Genomic DNA, 19,662 nt, shown 5'->3' with positions numbered 1-19,662 from the left:
TCCTCGTTTTACAGCCATGGGGGCTGAGACGCTGAAACGGGACTCGGTGCGGGGCTCCTGCACGGGCTCGGGGCTGGCAGAGGACGGGCGGCTGCGCGCTCGTGGAGGTGGGCTCCAGAGCCTCCCGCCTTAACGTGCCGTACCAGTTTACCCGTCTCAGAGTTTTCACGGATGGGGCTACTTGTGTTATCAAAGAAACGTAGTACCGTCATCCACTCCGATTATTGTCGTTGCATCATTATAGCGGCCATTCTCAAACCGTGCCGGGTCTTATGGAAGAGACACTGGGTTGTTGACAATTTTCAGTCGTGGAGCATGGCCACCTCCGGGTCTCCTCCCTCTCAGCTGCCTCTCTGTGACACATCGACCTGTCAGCCAGCGTTTCTGCTTCCCAATCTCATATCCGCCTTTCAGCAGCTGGTGACTCTACACCACTGCACCTTTCGTTAGGAAATACGGACATTCACAACTAATCTCACAGCCGAGACTAGAAATAATGTGTATGAATTCCATAACTCAATACTTTACACATAGTAAAGCTCAAAAATTACAACTACCATATTTATTATTAATATAGTTAATGCCCTGGCCAAGTGGCTGAGTTGGTTGGAGCATCACTCCATACACCTAAAGGTTGCGGGTTCAATTCTTGGTCATGGCACATACCTAGGTAGCAGGTTCGATCCCTAGTCGGCATGTACAGGAGGCAACAGACTGATGTTTCTCTCTCAGGTTGATGTCTGCCCCACTCCCCCCACCCTCCCTCTCTCTCCCCTTCCCTCCACCCCCTCCTCTCTCTCCCTCCCTCGATCCCTCCCTTCCTCCCTTCCTCTCTCAAATCAATAACATACTAAAAAAAAAAAAAAAACTTATCCTCGGGTGAGGATTAAAAGCATAGTAATAGCCCTGGCTGGTGTGGCTGAATGGATTGAGCACTGGCCAGCAAACCAAAAGGTTGCCAGTTTGATTCCCTATCAAGGCACATGCCTGGGTTACAGGCCAGTAACCCAGTTAGGGGCGTGCGAGAGGCAACCAACTGATGTTTTTCTTACACATCAGTGTTTCTCTCCCTCTTTTCCTCCCTCTATTCCCCTCTCTCTGAAAATAAATAAATAAGTAATACAGTATCAGTGAAGTTCTGTGACCCCAATTTTATTCTGACGGCCCATGAGAATTGTCTTTTCTCAGCAGAATTGGAAACTTCTTACTAGAGCTTGCATGAAAAAATACTGTTCTTGTTCCGTTTTACAGTATATTATGAAATTAGGGCCTCTTTAGATTTATTTGATAATATGAAACACAAAACTTTCCCATCTGAGCAGTTATTCATTTAGTAAATAAATATTTGAGTGCCAGCCATGTGCCAGGCAATTTCACTGAAAGCACTACTAAGAAAGTAACTTTTTTTTTAAGTTTATTTATTTTTAGAGAGAGGGAAAGGGAAATAGAAAAAGAGAGAGAGAAACATCAATGTGTGGCTGCCTCTCGTGTGGCCCCTACTGGGGACCTGACCCACAACCCAGGCATCTGCCTTGACTGGGAATCAGACCAGTAGCCCTTTGGTCCACAACCCGTGCTCAGTCCACTGAGCCACACCCGCCAGGGCAGAAAATGGCGTTTAAGTAAAGACCTGAAAGAGGTCCGGGAGGGAAGCTGTGCAGTCACGAGGGGAAGGGTGTTCTAGGACGAGAGAAGTGGCAGACACAAAGTCCATGAGGCAGGAGTGTCACTTGTTCAAGGTCAGCAAGGAAGCCAGTGTGGCTGGACTGCAGTAAGGCAGAGAGAGACTACAGTGACAGAAGCTGTGGGGAGGGTAAACCTGGTAGACAGACCACTGTAATTGCTTTGACTTCCATGGCAAAGGAAGCTTTCGGGGGGCTTCAAGCAGCAGTGACCTGATCTGATCTAAAGACTTAGCAGTGCCAGCTTGGCTGCTGTGTAGGGAAGGGACTGAAAATGGGTTGTGGGCAGAAATAGGCAGAAAATGTGAAAGATGTTGCAGTAATTCAAGGTAAAGATGGTGTTTTAGACAGAATGGCAGAACTAAGGTTGTGAAGGGAGGTCAGATTCAGGATATGTGTTTCAAGGAGAGCTGGCGGATTTCTGACGACTGAGTGTGCACGTCTGTAAAGGAGAGTCATCCAGGGCGACGTACAGTGTGTTGTAACGGGCTGGCTTTTTCCTGTTCTTGTTTTCCGTTGTGTTCCTCACCTCCTAGCCCATGTGTGGCACGTGGGTAGGCCCCAGGTAAATACTACATTCGCTGAGTGAATGAATGAAAAAAGTCAAGAACTTACTCTTTCCAACAAAATTTTGTCTTTTTATCCTTTTTGTTAAAAATGCCCTCTTAAAAAACTTTTAAGTACTGAAAACAAATGGACTCCTCTGCATTTCATCCCTGCATTCAGTTTTTGCCATTACCACTGCTTTCTGCCTTTTGACTTGCTTCCTTGTGTCTGCTGTCTCTCATCCTAGATACTAGCAGCAGTCAGCCGAAGCCGTTCCGACGCGTGAGGCTTCAGACGACTCTGAGGCAAGGCGTCCGTGGTCGTCAGTTTAACAGACAGAGAGGTAAATTTCTAACATACTGACCACATGATGGGGGAGGCCGGTAAACAGAACAACTTTTCTAATCCTTAAGCTTCCAATCTGGATCTTTTTTTTTAATGTTCCAAGAATTGATTAAATAATTGTGCACTGAGTATGTGGCATTCACTAATCTATAAACGTCTCGTAGACACGTATGTATGCCATAGGTGTGTAATGAATGTATGCTTCTATGTATTTGTTTATTCCTTGAATCCAGAGTGATGTTTAGCAAGGCTGAAGCGTTTTAGTGCTATGTATTCATTTGGTATGTCTCTGCCCATTGTGGTTTATATAACAGAATAAAGCTTGGTGGCTTTGTTTAGCTGGTTTAAAAAATGTAAAATTTTAACATCTCCATGTTTTCTCATGTAACCATTAGAGATTGAATTCATGTCATAAAAATATTAATCTAATTGTATTGAAAATGTGAAATGTTTAAATTAATAATTTTTGAAAACACATTTGAGAATGAACTAGGGTGAGTGAATATACTAGCTTCAGGCTAGCTTCTTGAAAGACACGTTCAGTTTGACTCTTCTCTTTTCTCTCATAGGTGTGAGCCATGCAATGGGAGGGAGAGGAGGAATAAATAGAGGAAATATTAACTAAATGTCCCTTAGCCTGTAATAACTGTGAATAAGATTGTTCAATCTGTGTTAGTGTTATGATCGTTGAATTTAAAAAATTTTTGTATTTAAATTGGTATGCTTATCTCAACATTCTTTATTAATAAAATGTATTTCAATGTCAAAATTTATCCTTTTTTGTTTTCATTGTCAAAACGTATCACTCTTCTTCACTTTCATTGTCTCTTCCCTTGCTCACCGGCCTGAGGACAGTTGTACCAGACGTTGGACAGGGTCTGCCCGGAGCGGGTGGTGACGGCTCGGGCAGTCCTCCGGGGCACGTCGATGTTGTAGTGTCGGTCTGCAGAGAGAGGGAGGTCGTTGGTTAAAGGGAAAAAGCACTTGGATTTAAAAATAGATTATGTTGATTATGCTACTCAAAGGCAGTGTTCATCATTTTGCTCTCAGATACGTTTCTAATTCATTTGAACTTGCTGACGAAAAGGAAAACAATTGCCTTTGGCAGGTTAACCTTTCACCACCTTTTAGTAAAACTAGGTTTAACACTCCTTTTCAAAGTGAAAATTTGAGAAAACCAAGTCAATTTTAAAAATAATATTTTGCTTGGTTTCATTTTATTTTTTAATTCTGATGTCATTTACATAGACGATAACAGATTTCTGGATTTTTCAAAGAAAAGTGCCTCAGGTGATATAATTTAATTAATGAAATTACTTTCAGGACCTTCTCTCTGATCCTACCGACTGTAATGATGCAGAGCAGTATCACGGTGGCAAGCAGGGCCTCCAGTCAGTGCCACCAATGGCAGAAGTGAAATGTTGTTTCTAAATAGTACAGTTTAACTTCTCACTTCAGTCACCATTCAACACTTGGTGTTCTTGTTTTGATTACATTTGTATTTCAGAGATTAGAGCACTTCTTTGGGAAGCTATTCGGACTTTAACTCACCCCTAGAAAAGGCGTAGTAATCGTAGCCGTCGGGCTTCCTGATGTTGGGCAGCGCTACGGCCGAGGTGACCACACTGGGAAGTCCTCTCCACAGGGCGCTCACTTTAGCCTCGTCGTGGAGGAAGCCTGTGGGTGGGGACAGTGGCGAGGGCAGCCGTGAGAGTCGGGCAGACGGGCTGCTCCCGCTTCGCCCGCTCGGACAGGGTGCGAAGGCTTGCTCTGGTCACTGCTTCGAGCATTACAGATTTGTGTATGATGTTGTTGGTAAGAGATACTCGATAAGCAGTATTTATTATAATCCACAGACATTCAAACTGCATTCCTTACCCACAGCGGATGAGGAGGCAGATTGATGTTTTGCATCAATAAGCTTAAAGTGTTAGGGTTGTTCAGTCAGTATTTATATTTAATGAGCCTTACTTTATAAGAAATTCTATTACATCTACTTTGCGTGTAAGAATTTTAACACGGGAAGAATCGTACCTCTGTCTTGGTAACGGACTCTGATGGGCGTGTACTGGATCCTGATGGTGTGCATTTGCGGCCCAGTGGCCCGCTCGAAGCGACGTCTCCTGACCTGGGTCGTTTCTCCAAACACGGGGTAGTTTATGGCCGGCGCCCTGGCGGCGCACTTTCTGTTGGGTTCCTGTCTGTAAGTATACTCCTGCACTCTGCCACCTGGCGTGTATTAGAAAATCATACGTCAATGGAATTAATTTTAATCCCTCCCCCCCAAGAAAAGATGGAAAAGAGGTTTTACAAGTGGGAGAAACAATGTTTTTCATAAAGGATGTACAGACATTAATAATAGCGATCAGTCAAGGGTGCTGTGAAACTGACTACTACATCTTGAAATACTCGAATGAGTAAAGCCAACAGACCACACAGTTGTGTACTTAACTTTGTGTGAAAGTAAATGATGATGTTCTTTGTATGAGGACCAGAAACTCAGGTGAAATTTTGGTTTGCATGTTGGGAGATATAAATAACATCTTAGTGCCCTCGATTTATTTATTTATTTATTTATTTTTTAAATTTTTGACCCAGCCATTAAGGATGCCTTTTGATAGTAAACCCGGTAGTAAGTGAAAATAGTCAATAAAATTTTCCTGGCACATCAATTCTTGAAAATTGTATAATGTCGATTGTGTAACACATACCTCTCTTGAAAAAATACACAGCTTCAGGTCTGTCCTTATATTTAGGTATTGAAAGAGCTGCCACTATTTTTCCAGTTAGCCCTCCAAATCCTTTTACAATCTGTTTGGGATACCCAGGATCTTGTACATCATTGGTGAAACGCCAGTACTGAGAATCCTGACAGTTTAAAAGAGGAAATGATGTTAACAGTTTTGGGGGGAAAGGTGAGGAATTTATTCTTAGATTTAAGTATAGGAAGAAAGTTTTAACTTCAGTGTTTAAATAAGTTGGCCATTAATGTTACCAACTTGTGGTTTACTAAATTTTGAGGGTAGAAGAGTTCGTTAAAATATGGAAAACCCTTCTGAAGTGGAGGTTAAACTGATTTGTTTTTATAATACAGAATAACTGTTTGCTGATTTCTCTCAGAAGGATCCTTTTCTTACCTTAAAGAAGAAAGTTTTGCCTTCACAGTTGCACCTGGTAAAAACAGTATCGATGGGGGAGGGGATGCCCCAAACTTCAGTAATCCTGCGAGGAGGAGGTGGTGGCCTGGATGGATTTAGCATCCAGAAATAATGACCTAAAATTGAAAGCGATAGATCAGCCTACAAGCCGAATGAATACTAAAACCTATCCAAAAGAAACCAAAGTGAAAAAATTTTTAGTCATCGTAAAAACACTGAATGGGTTAACAAGCATTATATGACCAGAAGTTCAGTGCGGACTATGCTGGTAGAGAATGCAGTATTTGAACACCTCAAGAGAGTACGCCATTTCTCAAGTCTGAAATGTAGCATAACCTTGGAAATATTTTCGTTTCTCAGTTTCTCTAAAAGAGCCTTCTGACTGTGACTGAGAGAAAGTCAATTTTCTCCCAATTTCTTTATTGTTCAGAATTAAGGAGTTACAATGAAAGGACTACTAAAATCGTTTCAGCCTCCACTGAACAACCTATGACTGACCACCTTTCAGGTTTAATCTAAGTATAAGAAGCCAGGGCAGGTGACTCCTCCACAAAGAGGGGAAACGAGTACAACAAAATCAAGGGGGTGTTTTCAAGTACAGTGAGAGCAGGGAAAACAAGTCCTGATGTCGTCTACTTGATATGAAGTTAAAATTTGAATTAACCTTTTAATTCCTAAGAGTAGGAAAACTCAGTATCATTTCTAGCTCTTCCTTACTTTAATATGTCTAATTTTGTTAATCCAGCCATTTTAGTAATTACCCTTCAGGTTTTCCTAAGTTGTGAGAGATAGGATCATTAATCAGGTTTTCCCTCAGAACGCGCAACCCAAACCACCGTCTCCTGTGGCTTGGTTCTCACAAATGCCGAGAGCAGAATGATGGGCAGAAAAAGAAGTACGCGCATAGCTCACCTCGAAATGCAACTAATGTCCCGTTGGCCAGCGTCGTCAGTCCATCTACTGGCTTACCATTGCACAAATTAGTCTCATCTAAAACAAAGTAACAAAAAGTTAGGTCAATACAAAACGAGAAAAGTGTTCGCTTTTTTTTCAATTCCTCCCGGAGTTCCATTTCTTCTGTTTACCCCTTCCCAAGCTCTTGAAGGGTATGTAGTTTGAGGAGTGTCAATTCCACAGGTGAAAGAGAAATGGTATATTTCATAATTGGTTTTACTTAAAGGTGATACTACTCAAAAAGTATATAAAAATGAGTGAGAGCCCTGGCTGGTGTGGCTCAGTGGATTGAGTGCCGGCTTGCAAACCAAAGGGTCACCAGTTCAATTCCCAGTCAATTCCCAGTCGGCGGGGCCTGGGTTGTGGGGGTGTGCTAGAGGCAACCCCACATTGATGTTTCTCTCCTCTTTCTCCCTCTCTTCCTCTCTCTCTCTAAAAATAAATAAAAGCTTTAAAAAGGAGTGAAGAATTGGAATAGGCTATGTTAACTAATCTTCAAGTACACTATTTTCCTGATCTCAGCATAACGTTCCATTTTCCTCTTCTGATTGCCCTTTGGACTTGGTTTGGAAAACAACAACACTGCAGATTTTTGCTTTGCATTGTACTTTCTTTTAAGGATAGACTCCCAATTAAATATTTTTGGCATTCTGTGCACTCTCTGTTTACGGACGCGTTAAGTTCCTAACAATAGGACATGACTCCATTTTCCAAAAACTAAATAATCTTACTGTGATTAGTTCTCTGCTTACCTGCAGAGAAGCTGTGAAACAACAAGTTCAGGGTTCTAGGTGATACACATGATATTAAATCAGGGCATTCTGGTTCTGGCAGAACTACGTTAACATGCCCAACTTAAAAAATGAGAGCCACTGATCCTCCTTACCTGAGAGCATGGGGTTGATGCCAATAGCCTGGTTGGGTCCTTGCACTATGAGATCAGAGCCTGGAATGATGATAGGAGTTAACACCTGGGGCCTGAGGATCACAGGAGGTTTTTCTTCTTCAGCAGCATCTGCATCTTCATCGTTTGGATTTTCTTCCACCGCTTCTGAGTTGGGAGCTTGGTGAGAGCTGGTGGAGGTTGGGGGCGTGGCTTTCCCTGAAGAGGCGGGGTTTGGTGTTGGCACAGTGGATGCAGTCATCTTCGGAGGAGACGGTGTCGGCTTCGGTTTTCTCACTGTAGGTGTTGTGTTTGGCTTTTTGGTAGAAGTGGGTGTCCGGGGTGCTTTAGTTGGATTTGGGAGTTTAGGAGTTATTTTAGAATTAGTAGCTGTATCTTCGGATGTCGTCGTCGTTTCTTCGGGTGTATTCATAGACTCTTCAGTTGTAGTAGTTGTCTTTTTTGTTGTCATCGTCACCTTGGAAGCAGGAGTTGTTTCCTTAGGAGTAACTTTGGATGATGTCGTGGCATCCTTGGTTGTGGTAGTGGTTACCTGCACAGTTGTAGTAGTTTTTTTGGATTCAGTAGCCTTTTCTTCTTTTGGCGTTGCTGTATCTGCTGTTGTACTCTTAGATGTAGCGGTTGTAATTTCCGTTGTAGTCTGCGTGGCTTTTTCTGTTGTCTTATCCTTCACTGTGGTAGTCATTTCAGGTTTGGTTCCTTTGGGAGCCTTGGTTGTAGGTACAGCAGGCTCCTTGGGACTGTTTTCCAGAGCCTCTGGTGTGGGTTCTATAGGAAACTCAGGAGTTGATGCAGCAGGATTCTTGGGAGGAGTGGGAGGAGTAGAGGCCTTTGAGATGGTTGGAGCAGGTATCTCAGGAGAAGTTGGAGCCAGCTCCTTGGGGCTGGTGGGTTCAGGCTCCATGGGGCTGGTGGGTTCAGGCTCCTTGGGGCTGGTGGGTTCAGGCTCCTTAGGGGTGGTGGGTTCAGGCTTCTTAGGGGTAGTAGGTTCAGGTGCCTTGGGGGTGGTGGGTGCAGGCTTCTTAGGGGTAGTAGGTTCTGGTGCCTTGGGGGTGGTGGGTGCAGGCTCCTTGGGGGTAGTAGGTTCAGGAGCTTTGGGGGTGGTGGGTGCAGGCTCCTTGGGGGTGGTGGGTGCAGGCTTCTTGGGGGTAGTAGGTTCAGATGCCTTGGGGGTAGTAGGTGCAGGCTCCCTGGGGGTGGTGGGTTCAGGTGCCTTAGGGGTGGTGGGCTCAGGCTTTTTGGGGGTGGTGGGTGCAGGCTCCTTGGGGGTAGTAGGTTCAGGTGTTTTGGGGGTGGTGGGTGCAGGCTTCTTGGGGGTGGTGGGCTCAGGCTTTTTGGGGGTGGTGGGTGCAGGCTTCTTGGGGGTGGTGGGCTCAGGCTTTTTGGGGGTGGTGGTGGGAGAAGGCTTTTGGGTGGTGGTGGGATTAACAGATTTGGCTGTCGTTTCAACCTCGGTTGTAGATTTAGCAGAAACTGTTGTGGCTACCGAATCTTTAGTAGATGTTGTTTCTGAACTTCGTGTCTCTGTGCCTGAAGTAGTTTTCTCTTTTGCACTAGTTGAAGTCTCTTTAGTTGTTACAGAAGTCTCTTTAGTTTCAACTGTTGTCTCCGTATTGGCTGTCGAAGATGTCTGTTTGGATGTTTCAGAGTCAGGCGACGGGCTGGGTTTAGAATTTGTCGTTGTCACTGTTGTCACCTTGGAGGTTGTGGTGACTTGACTGCGCTGAGTGGCAGGCAGGTCCGGAGTTGAGGTGGGCTTGAAATCACCGTTGTCCAGTCCGCTCCCAGCTTCGTCTCCAACTGGTGGTTCTGGAGCAGGTTTCTTTTTAGGAGGTTGTTTCTTGTCATCTTTTACCGGAGGAAAAAAATACACGTTTTATTTGGGGGCAATTTTCCTATCTTTAATAACAACAGAAGATCCCATTCTCACCGCTGACTAGCTTTGTGTCTCTAGGCAGGCTGCCAACCTCTAGCAGGTCTATTAATGTATTGTAAAATGTTAAATACTTAAGCTATCTTATTGGGCTATCTGGGGGAGTGAAGGAGATAAGGAGTGAAGAGACAAGTAAAACTATACAGTTAACACATGGAGACAAGTGGCAAATTTGCAATTCCAACATGATCAATATCCGTGTCTTTACATGAAAGCTCTTGGGCCTTCCCTCTCCCCACTGTTGTAGTCCTCGTTGCTCAGTGCCCCTCCCTGCCTCCTGGAAACCTAGTTCCAGCGTCTCGTAGACTCTCTGCATCAGTTCCCTGAGTGGCCCCTACAACTACATCCAAGGATGCTCCAGCCCCCTGCATGCTCCCTGCTGAGCCCGGTTTCCATACATGGGGCTGTTAGCTGTTCTCGTTCCTCTGCCCAATCCCAGGGAGTGTGGGGAGGAGATTAGGATGCTGGGGCAGCAAAAGGACCCTATTTAGCAGGATCTGCCCTAGCAGCTGCCTGAGGGAGGAACTAGAGCCCCAGGGGCATGTCGCTGAGATGGGTTCCATTGAACAGACTCAGGTTGCATTTCCATTGTGTGCAGGACCCTCTGGATGACTCAAAGACTAAATATCTGGCTATTCAGCTAGAGAGAAGGCTTCAGGGGAAATCACAACCACCCAGGGAATAATTCTTTAAAACTCCAGTATCCAAAATCCAGTATTGTCCTGGAGAAAGAGAATATAGTTTAGAATTTCAGGAAAACAACAAGCAGAGCAAAGGGAACCTCTCTTCAGGAGGTAACAGCCTACTCTGTAGTACATTTTCTACTACAGAAAAATCAGCCAGATGTGACACCTAATTTATTAGGGAAATAAGACCTGTAAAAATGTGGAGAATAATAATTGTCTTTCCCAGGAAGGTGTATGAGGATTTAATAAATTAACATGTTAACGCAGTATATAAAAAGTTTGTTAAATAAAAGAAATCTGGGGAAAGAAAAATGAAAACATGAGGAAGACAGAGGAAGGAGAAAGGGAAACGGTATCGGGTAGAAGGAACCACAGTCATCTTTGGCGCCATCCTGTGGATCCACGGTTTCTGTTAAGCGTCTTCTAAACCTTTGCTTTAAAGAGTGGTTTCTGAGCTTCTTGGCACTAATTTCCTATAATAAGGTTGCATTGGTGTCTTCTAAAATAATCTGTGAAGTTATAAACCCACGCTCCACCCCCGCCCAAATACTGAAACATCCTCAAATCACTCTACCCACACGCATATACTTTTAGGTAATTATTGTTATGGCATTGATATAGTCTTTGATCTTTATCAATGCTCAAACCTTTGGGTTTCTTCTTTAATTCTCTATTAGCAGCTGAGTTTTTGGAAGACTTGAATTTCCGAATACTCGAAGAGGAAGAGGAAGAGGAGGAGGAAGACTCTTGATTTTCAGAAACAGAATGTTCTACAAATCAAATAAAAAGGTTGATCACACCAATTGTGATTTAAAGCAAAAAAGAACCGCCAGTCTTAAATACACCAAAAAAAATGCTGTTTTCCGGTCTATAAAAGTCTGTTCTGGTTTTATCAGTAACATGGTCTACTGCCCTTCTAATCTGTCAGTTAAAAGCTAGGCACTTGAGCTTAGCACAGACACCAGAAATAGAACCATAACTTTCTCATGTCTCAGCAGAATCTAATTATTCTGCAGCGTGGTCTTTTTTTTTTTTTTTGGTAACATTTAGACTTGTTTCTTATGATTACTTTAACATGGACCCTTACTGGGTTCAGTAAATAAGGAAAGTAAATATCTGAGTAGGGTTTATACTTTAGCTTAAACTTCAACTCCAAACAAGTAAACAAAAAGTGTAATGAGCCTTTAATGACTCAAGGTGACCCTGTCCTATGAGGAGTCTTAAAAAAGCCGTCACCTACAGGTTATTCATTCTCAGAAACCTCCTTTTGTTCCACCTGTCATCTTCCTACCTTCTGTTATTTCCTCTGATTCTATAACTTTCTTAGTCTTCTTCTTGTCTGTGGATTTGGGTGAACGTTTGGTGGTTGATTTGACGGGCGGAGGTGCTCCCGCGGGCGGAGGCGCAGTCTTTGGAGACGGCGGTGTTGTGGGGTTATGCACTGAGGCCAAGCAAGACAGGTGGGTTAACATCTGTTCACACGTGTCAGCAACGTAACTGCGAAAGCCGTGGTGCATCAGGCATGCTGGTGACCGCCAGCGTGGCAGGCTTTAGCCAACACTAACGAACGACTGAAACCAATGAATTCTGAGGGCACATCGCTATAAAACATTGGTTCCCGAATTGCTGTAAGTTATGACAGGGAGCCAAGGCTCAGGAGTCAGAAGAATTCCAGTCCTAGGCTCTACCATTCTGACCGTGGGGAAATGGGCGAATCCCCTTTGAACTTCAGCTCTTGTTTGCAAACTGAGATGTTTATCCTGGAGGTCTGTGTCTGTCTCAAAATACTTGACTTTATGATTTATAAACCCCACCCTTGGGTCTGCCTCTCATGATGTTCAAAATAATGACTGCTTGTGGGTGGGAAATATAATTACATTGTGCTATTTTCATATTTTTCTAAACTAAATGATGTCAATTTACCTTTCAATCATTTTTTCATTACGGAAGGTCTACATGAATGTTTCCCTCTTGTGAAACTTCCACGGCCTCACATCATGCCTCTCTCGACACTCGTTGCCCTTCCCCACGTTACACAACTGTTGGGGGTTTGCCGTGTTTCTTCTAAACTCTGTGTCCCCCCTCCGCCCACCTCTTTCCCCGTCTGGAAGCGAAGCCACGGTTTGATCAGTAAGAGCCAGAAGAAAAGAAGAAGGACTTCTGAAGATCAGAAAGCAGAGAACAGCAAGGACGCCCCGGCGGGCGGAGCGTCGTCCCTAAATCCAGCTGCGCTGCCCGAGCGTCTCAGACCTCTATCGCCGCAGCCCCTCTCTCCCTCCCCTTCTCCTCTCAACCGAAGCGACAAGTACTCAGTCTGAGAAACTCTTCCGCCACCTACTGCTAGCTAGGGATCCTCGGCAAAACACGTAACCGCTTGGACTGTTTTCTCACCCACATTCACAGCTGGACATCTGATTCCTGTTCCACTCTTGAAATGTTAGGACACTGAGATACACAGATGCCTACAAGCAGGATCTCTAGCGATCTTGAGCCAGCTATGTGGTGAGTCACACCACGATTTTTAAAGCATCGAAGCTCTGGTTGTTTGTTTGTTTAATTTTCAGATGGGACCCGTGCTACCTGTGAATTCTGTACATGAAGCGTTACCCGCCTCAGTTTTTTCCACTGAGTTCTCCTCTGACCTCAGGCAATCTGACCAGCCCCTTAGTAGCATAAAGCGTCTTCTTCCCCAACAGATTCTTCAATGCTTCATCACTTTCTAACCATCCTCACTCCCCACCTATGCTCTGCCCGACATGCGTTCTTAGCCAAAACAGCTCTCAGGGCAGTGAGTAAACACGTCCCGCCCACGTGGGTCCTTCTGCAAGTGGCAGGAACTCTGCACTCTGAGTTTTTGATTGCAAGGGTGTTGCCTCCCTTATTTTTGGAACGCTTTCCAATGAAAACATTGAGCGGTGAAGAAATGTGCCTCCGCTCTGCCGCTTAACAGTTTTCCACTCTGTTTCTCCACCGTTTGAAAGCAGCAGCAGGCGTGGCCTTGTTTAAATAAAATGATAAGGTTATGCAAGCAATGCTTCTTTTCACGTTCTCCCACAAACATTCTTGTTTTAACAAAGTAGGCTTTAAGAACGAACATTTGGTGAAAGAAAGGAGTCCATTGCTTAAACATATTTTTAAAATCTTGTGGGGTTTTTGGTAAAATTCAGAGGGGTTTATTACGCTCTCGGAGTACTCCATCAGGCCCTAGAACCAGAGGAGATTTTCAGTGGGACTGTCGCGCACAGGCACTTGCCACAAGACTCTCAGGGCAGCTGCCAACAAGTGGGAAGAGACATACAATGGACAGTTAAGAAAGCCTTGGTAGGTTGGTTTGTGAATTTCGTGCCTTAAACTAAGTCATACATTTACTGGTTCAAAGAAGCTGGAAGTGTCGATTCCCTCCTTGAACACACAGAATTTTACTGCTGAAAGCAGAGATAGCTCAAAGGACAGTGGAAATCTGTGGGGTCCGCACCACTCAGGTGAGAGACGAGAAACCATCACGTGAGTGGGTCCCTGTGGCTGTAACCCACACCTGAAGAAAGCAGCCTTTACACTCAGGCCGCGCTCTCTCCATGCCCCAGCCGGCAATGTCCCGCACTCCCGGAGCCTGGCAGAGCCAGGGAGCCCTGTTGGAAGAGGCTTTTATTCTTAGTTCATCTTCAGGAAACAAAGTTAATATGACATAGCTTGTGTGTTAGTAAAATCAAGACCTCGGAGGGGCTGTGTGTTAGACGTCATCAGAGAAGGTAAGGCAGGCGCACGGCTCGGCGGTGCCCAGACGCGCTCACTGGCCCCGGGGTGCTTACCTTCTTCGCAGAAAGCGGCGTAATCCGGACAGCACTTGCCATACTTCTTACAGTCTGCGTCGCAGTCACACTCCCTCCCTCGGGAAAAGGACTCGAAGCAGCGGCCTTTACAGGAAAGCTCTACCCAGAGCAAAACAAGACATCTCGGATTATTGACATGCGGCCACACCCCTGGGTGGAGACGCAATGCCCACCTGCCAGCTGCCCAGGGCTCCAAAAGTGTCTTCCTTAAGGCCTCTATTGAGAATTTGGAAAATGGGTGGTGTCCCAGGTGGAGATGGCCCCAGTAAGAAACGTGGTGATTTAGGGAAACTTTTCTTGCCCTTCAAGGCTTCAAAAGATACACCCCAATGCTACCTGAGTCATTTGCCTGAATGGACAATGGAAAATTGGGAAATGTCTCAATGATAAATCACCCTTCGTATGAAATCTCTCCATCTTCTCTCCTCATACCACTGCTTTGTAATAGATGTTTTGTTAACATTCACATTCTACAACAATAAATTCCAAGTGGGCCAATGGTTCAGCTCAAAATTATTTATAACGCAGAGACCTTCATGACGACAAACAGGGCACCATGTCGCGTGGAAAGATTTCGGCTGAACCCAGGGCAGGACCGTGTAAGACAGGCCAGCTCATATCAGAAACAGCTTCGGTGGGAGTGAGCCCCACCGAGGCCTGTTTGAAAGGGTTCCCTACATAACACACACATTGTATGACAATATACTTATCACCTTCACGAGCAAATGCTAAAGCAAAAATAACTATGAGACAATTTTAATGATAATTTTCACATACAGAGTAAGTATGAAATGTTTCTATGTTGACAACAGAATGGCCCAAAATACATTCAAGTGAAATACTGTCATTTGAAAATTCAGACCCTTTGGGTATTTATTGAAACTCATCACTAAACACTAATTCTTCATCTTTCAAGTGCCATTTTCAGGTACATTAGAAACAGGTTAATATAAAAAAGAACATCAAGTGCTAGACAAGATCATTTTACGTCCATGTATTCTTCTGATGAAATTACTGAAGGGCCTCACCACTACGCAATTACATCTCATTACCGTTTCCTTATTAATGACTCTAGAGCCAGAGTGTTAACTCTCTATTTACATCAAGAGACTTTACTTGGCTCTGATCAAAGTTCTTGTGCAAGCCGACAGACTGTCAGGCTTCCCGACGGCTTGGACACCGTCGTGAGGTACAGCGCACAGCAACAGGCAGGCAAGTGGAGGGAAAGGCACTTGAGCAAAAAGAAGTGAAGCAGGGTGGATGCAGCACAGCAAGGGGACTGTGGAGGACAGCGGTGATGACAGAGGAGGGGACAGCGGCTCTCAGGACTTACCCACGGTGCAGACTCTCTTGAAATCGGGGCAGCACTCCATGTAGTGTTGACAGTTATAGTCACAGCTGCAGGGGGTATCTCTAGAATACCCTTCCCCACATCTCCCTGCACAGCTTGACACATCTAAAATTATACAATATAACGTAAACATGGCCAATCCACTTGACAGAAAGGGAGAGAGCTGACGAGGACAAAGCCGTCTGGGGAGAGAGAATTCTGTCTGTTGGGAAAAGTTGGGAATGATAGCAATAGATCCAGGTGATCTTGGCCCGATCTTTTACGAGGTCCTCTTTGTCCTTTTCCTAGACTGAGAAGAGCAACACTCTTTGGAAAATCAGTCAAACTAATAGCTCTGCATCCCTCCTGGGAGGGGGGTGCCAGCTACAGCTGCGTGCTGCTGCTAAGGTGAGGGTTCGTTGCCAGCATTTGAGCATCTTTGTGCTGGGCACTGAATCATGCATTAGAATAATGCATATGACAGTATTGTCAAGAGATAGGATTACCTCTTTTAGAGATAGGAAAGCTGAAACATTGAAATTTTAATAATTTGCTCAAGGGCACCCAGCTAGTGAACAGATCCAATATACATGTAGTACAGTTCTGTTAATTATTCAAATTGACTTCTTTCACTCTCAGAAGTGTCCTGATTTGGATGATTAACTTATTTGGCCATTTAAGTCAACAGCCCATCTAGAACTGTATATACATGATTATACATGATTCTGAAGCCAGGCCCGTTCCAGCCAATCACAGTGCCTCTCATTTTTTTGAAATTATTTTATTCTTGTTCAGTTACAGTTGTCTGCATCACCCCCCCACCCCACCAATAGTGTCTCTTCTTTTTGATGATGAGTTTAAAGAAAGCTGGTTACACCAGCTCCAACTTTCCTAGGCTTCCTTTTTTTATTTTTTTAATTGGTGGGGGTAACCAGGTTCTTTAAGTGTCGGGGAAGTCAGATGGTCACAACCTTCAAGGCTGTGACTATGCAAAATAGGTAACTCTTGAAATAGCATCTGGACATGAATATAAAGGTCATGAACAGAGTTTTTCTGGGTAAAACCAAACAAAGGCATAATTATCCTCATACATATTTTCAAAGTCATTTGGAAAACACCTAGAAAACCTCCCTGAGAGATGACCACAGATGTCTTATATTAAATCAAGTAACTTTTAAAATGCAATTTAAGGATAAAGCCATCCCCTTCTTGACACAAGACTTTTAAAAGTGATCAGCTTGAATTCCATAGTAAATATTTAACCATTGGATTGAATCTTGAGCAGAAGAAATCCAGTCACCGATTATTCTACAAGAAAGCTCAAAACAACCGAATCCATCTCTGGAAAAGAAATTGGCAGGTGCAATGTCTTAAATCTATAGAGAGATGTGGAAACACGCTGAAAAATACCTCAGAATGATGAGTCCAGGAGAGTTAAAGTCTTAATATGCAAATAAAACAGCAAATATTAGGACAAGTTTCAGACGTATGCACACAATACACACAAAAGGCATCAGTAGCGTATGTATATAAATACACATATATAAATACATATATATAAAGAAAAAGGAATGGGAAGAGGCTGAGAAAAAGGCATAAATAGGGCATGTGTATAAATACATATATAAAGAAAAAAGGGAATGGGAAGAGGTTGAGAGGGCGAGACAAGCAGTCAAGACAACATCAAAAGGTTCTTCTTTCCCAGTTAGCAGATTTCTGGAACAGGAAATCAAATGTCTTTACAGGAAAATTTATTTTCATGGGTTGAATGTCTGTCCTACTCTTACTATTCATTTTAACAACTGATTTTAAATGCACTTACTTAAAGGAAAGCAAAATCCTTTCAGCAAACAACCGACACCGTTTCAGAGGAGAGGTGGATTAGGAAATGCCCCCAAGTGTTGGGAACCCTGTAACTTTATTTTGAGAGCACAGAAGGGTCTGGAGGTGCCCGAAACAGTCACCCTCCCTCATGAAATATTTGTATCTGCTTTCGTGTATTTCCATCTTTTCTTATATAAGCAGTTCTCTCAGGTATGTAATAATTTTAATTATTTTACTGGAAATGTTTATTTTATCAATGTGATTTCACCATAACAGCCGTGCACCTAAGACCCAATGACATTCCCACCTGGGTAAGTCCATCTGTGGATGAACAGTCCTTATAAGAAAGAGAGAGCATTTTCGAGATTAATAAAATGCCATTTCAAACATTGCAAATGTTCACTGCAACATGATATCTATATCTACATTATGCCAAAGTAAGTTATTTATCACTAATTTACTTTATGTAAGAGATTAGAGTTCTTTGTGAACACATGGATAAGAATTATATGCTATTTAAATATTGTTCTTATCAATTTATCTGGTAATATTGTGTCTTTCCAGCAACATCTGCCTATTTTTTAACTTTCGGGACAACATGGGAATAACGAGTACAAAAACATCCTATAGGAAAGCTCAAAACATCTTGAAAAATGTTGTAATCCAGGGAAAAACTTGAGAATTTCAAAATGCTTGTAAATATCATCCATATGTTTTACATAATTACAAGTTTTCATTCTGCGTTAAACTTAAGCAAATAGACATTTTTAGAAATCTATTTCTTTTGTTGCCATAAAAAAAGTCAGAACTGAGTGATCAGCAATGGCTGTGGAATAAAACTCTTTTTGACAGTTAAGGTACCTTGAGAAGACACTTGCTGAACCAAGAAAACAGAAAGCAGCAGCAAGCACACGGGAAGCATCTTCCATTCCATGGTTGTTCTCAGGTACCAAGCCTTTGCTGAAACGAAAAAAAAAAGTATCAGAAAACTATTCTTTTATCTCACCACTCGTTTATGTCTGGGCTGCATATAGCGTTTCAGTAATTTTAAAATGCAATTTAAAGATAAAGCCATCCTCTTCTTGAAAAATAGACTTTCACAAGTAATCAGTTTTAATTCTATAGTACATATTTGACCATTGGGTTGAATCTTATGCAAAAAAAATCAAGCCACTATCTCAGTCACGTTATGGAACATTACAATTCTTTAGAATTGCCCCCCGCAATAGAATACAAACTTATCTTGAAACTCTATTCAAATTAAAACCCATACTTACGGTGCAAAGTTTAAATCCTGTCTTGGGGAAAAAAAATAGCCAGCTTCAGTAAAATTTAATTTAACAAACACAGGAGTTAGAGTTCCAACTCTCCCTTAACTCTCAATATAAATTTACAAGCTTCCAACAGGTGCATTGCATAAATGTGAACTTTTTTCAAAACTTCCTAACTGCTGTCCGTATAAATCTTTTTCAAATACCTTTAATAAGGTTTTCCCTCTACTGAATCGAAAACACATTTACTTCCATGAAGCAAGTTAACTTTGACACTTACCCGTAAAAGGATAGATGAATTTCTCCAATATCCTGGAAGTCTTATATATCAGTGCAAATACATTGAGATGAACCAATTAGTCCAAAGGTTAGACAAAACCAACAGTGACAGCCTATGAAATCAAACTTTCCTCATTTCTTGGAAGGGAGCCCAGACGACTAGACTTGGGCAACATCTGGAAAACACTTCCATTAAGAAAAATGACTACTACAAAATAAATTTAGATTCATTGGCCCAAACACTTCTAATTTCTAACTGAACAAATTGTTCTCAGAGGGTAGAGCAGTCTGGTAGCCTTTGACTAGTGTGCATCGAAACAGCAATTTTAAAATGTCAAACGCTGGTATCTTTTCTTTCTTTTCCCCCCAGTTGATCCAGCAAAGAGTGGTTTTGAAACGTATCTAGTGTTAGCTTGTGTCGTGTATTTTTTAGACTTGTATTAAATCAAATGTACATTTTTTTTTCTCGAGTATTGTTGTTTTCACAGAGCTCAGAAATTTGGCTTTCAATGACTTACAAGTGCTTGATCCATGGTGTGGATCTTCCAGGTTCCTTTATCATGTAAAAAACCTGCTTACAAATTCTATCGCCCCCTTAGTTCCTTTATTTAAGCCCAGTAGTGTTTGGGAAAGGTCTTTTAAAATCACTAATTTAGCCTCCTTGCTGCAGAGAAAATGTGAACCATCAGCCTTACAGAGCTGAGTCAGCTCCGCTTATAGTTTGACCCCATTTTTTAAATGCAGTCTTCCTGTTCGAATCCTGTCCACGTGCATAAGCCCTTGCTAGTGCCCTCCAGTCTAGCACTTTTGTGAAACCTTCTCAGATCAATCGCAAATCAATCACAGCCAGAATCACAGGCAGCACAAGCACTACATTTTTTTAAGTTTTATCTTTATTGTATTTTTTTCATTACCATTTA

At 42.9% G+C, this 19,662-nt stretch overlaps 2 protein-coding genes across 6 annotated transcripts in view; one reads left to right on the top strand and one right to left on the bottom strand.

The window, feature by feature from the left end:
• TPR (translocated promoter region, nuclear basket protein) overlaps nucleotides 1–3,337 on the top strand; it is a 61,178-nt gene extending 57,841 nt beyond the window's left edge. For all 3 annotated transcript variants that reach the window (XM_045838488.1, XM_045838486.1, XM_045838489.1), the window contains exons 51-52: nucleotides 2,476–2,571; nucleotides 3,143–3,337. In XM_045838488.1, coding sequence (XP_045694444.1) covers nucleotides 2,476–2,571; nucleotides 3,143–3,198 — 152 coding nt within the window. In that variant the 3' untranslated portion in view covers nucleotides 3,199–3,337. The remainder of the gene's footprint in view (nucleotides 1–2,475; nucleotides 2,572–3,142) is intronic.
• Nucleotides 3,293–18,846, bottom strand: PRG4 (proteoglycan 4). Of its 3 annotated transcripts, none has more exons than XM_045838491.1 (13): nucleotides 18,744–18,846; nucleotides 18,054–18,152; nucleotides 15,372–15,494; nucleotides 14,018–14,137; nucleotides 11,500–11,649; nucleotides 10,856–10,978; nucleotides 7,572–9,437; nucleotides 6,644–6,721; nucleotides 5,711–5,847; nucleotides 5,285–5,441; nucleotides 4,608–4,802; nucleotides 4,125–4,250; nucleotides 3,293–3,516 (listed from the first exon to the last, which is right to left on the bottom strand). In XM_045838491.1, exons 2-13 carry the CDS (start codon nucleotides 18,124–18,126, stop codon nucleotides 3,392–3,394), a joined length of 3,273 nt encoding a protein of 1,090 aa, XP_045694447.1. In that variant the 5' UTR covers nucleotides 18,127–18,152; nucleotides 18,744–18,846; the 3' UTR covers nucleotides 3,293–3,391. The 3 variants fall into 3 exon arrangements, with proteins under 3 accessions (XP_045694447.1, XP_045694446.1, XP_045694448.1); XM_045838490.1 differs by lacking the exon at nucleotides 18,744–18,846 and adding an exon at nucleotides 18,470–18,616; XM_045838492.1 differs by lacking the exons at nucleotides 10,856–10,978; nucleotides 11,500–11,649; nucleotides 18,744–18,846 and adding an exon at nucleotides 18,470–18,615.
• Nucleotides 18,847–19,662: the final 816 nt, after the last annotated feature.

This window comes from Phyllostomus hastatus, unplaced genomic scaffold, assembly GCF_019186645.2.
Source record: "Phyllostomus hastatus isolate PE091 unplaced genomic scaffold, TTU_PhHast_1.1 phas_contig_283, whole genome shotgun sequence".
NCBI lineage: Eukaryota > Metazoa > Chordata > Mammalia > Chiroptera > Phyllostomidae > Phyllostomus > Phyllostomus hastatus.
The sequence above is the reverse complement of the archived record's forward strand: the minus strand, read 5'-3'. Positions and strand labels throughout refer to the sequence as shown.

Coding starts and splice junctions, on each gene's coding strand:
- PRG4 (XM_045838491.1), bottom strand. CDS start 18,126: ATGGAATGGAAGATGCTTCCCGTGTGCTTGCTGCTGCTTTCTGTTTTC. Junction 9,438..10,855: donor ATTAAAGAAGAAACCCAAAG/GTTTGAGCATTG, acceptor CTCCGGTAAAAG/ATGACAAGAAACAACCTCCT. Junction 5,442..5,710: donor GCAAAACTTTCTTCTTTAAG/GTAAGAAAAGGA, acceptor TTAAACTGTCAG/GATTCTCAGTACTGGCGTTT.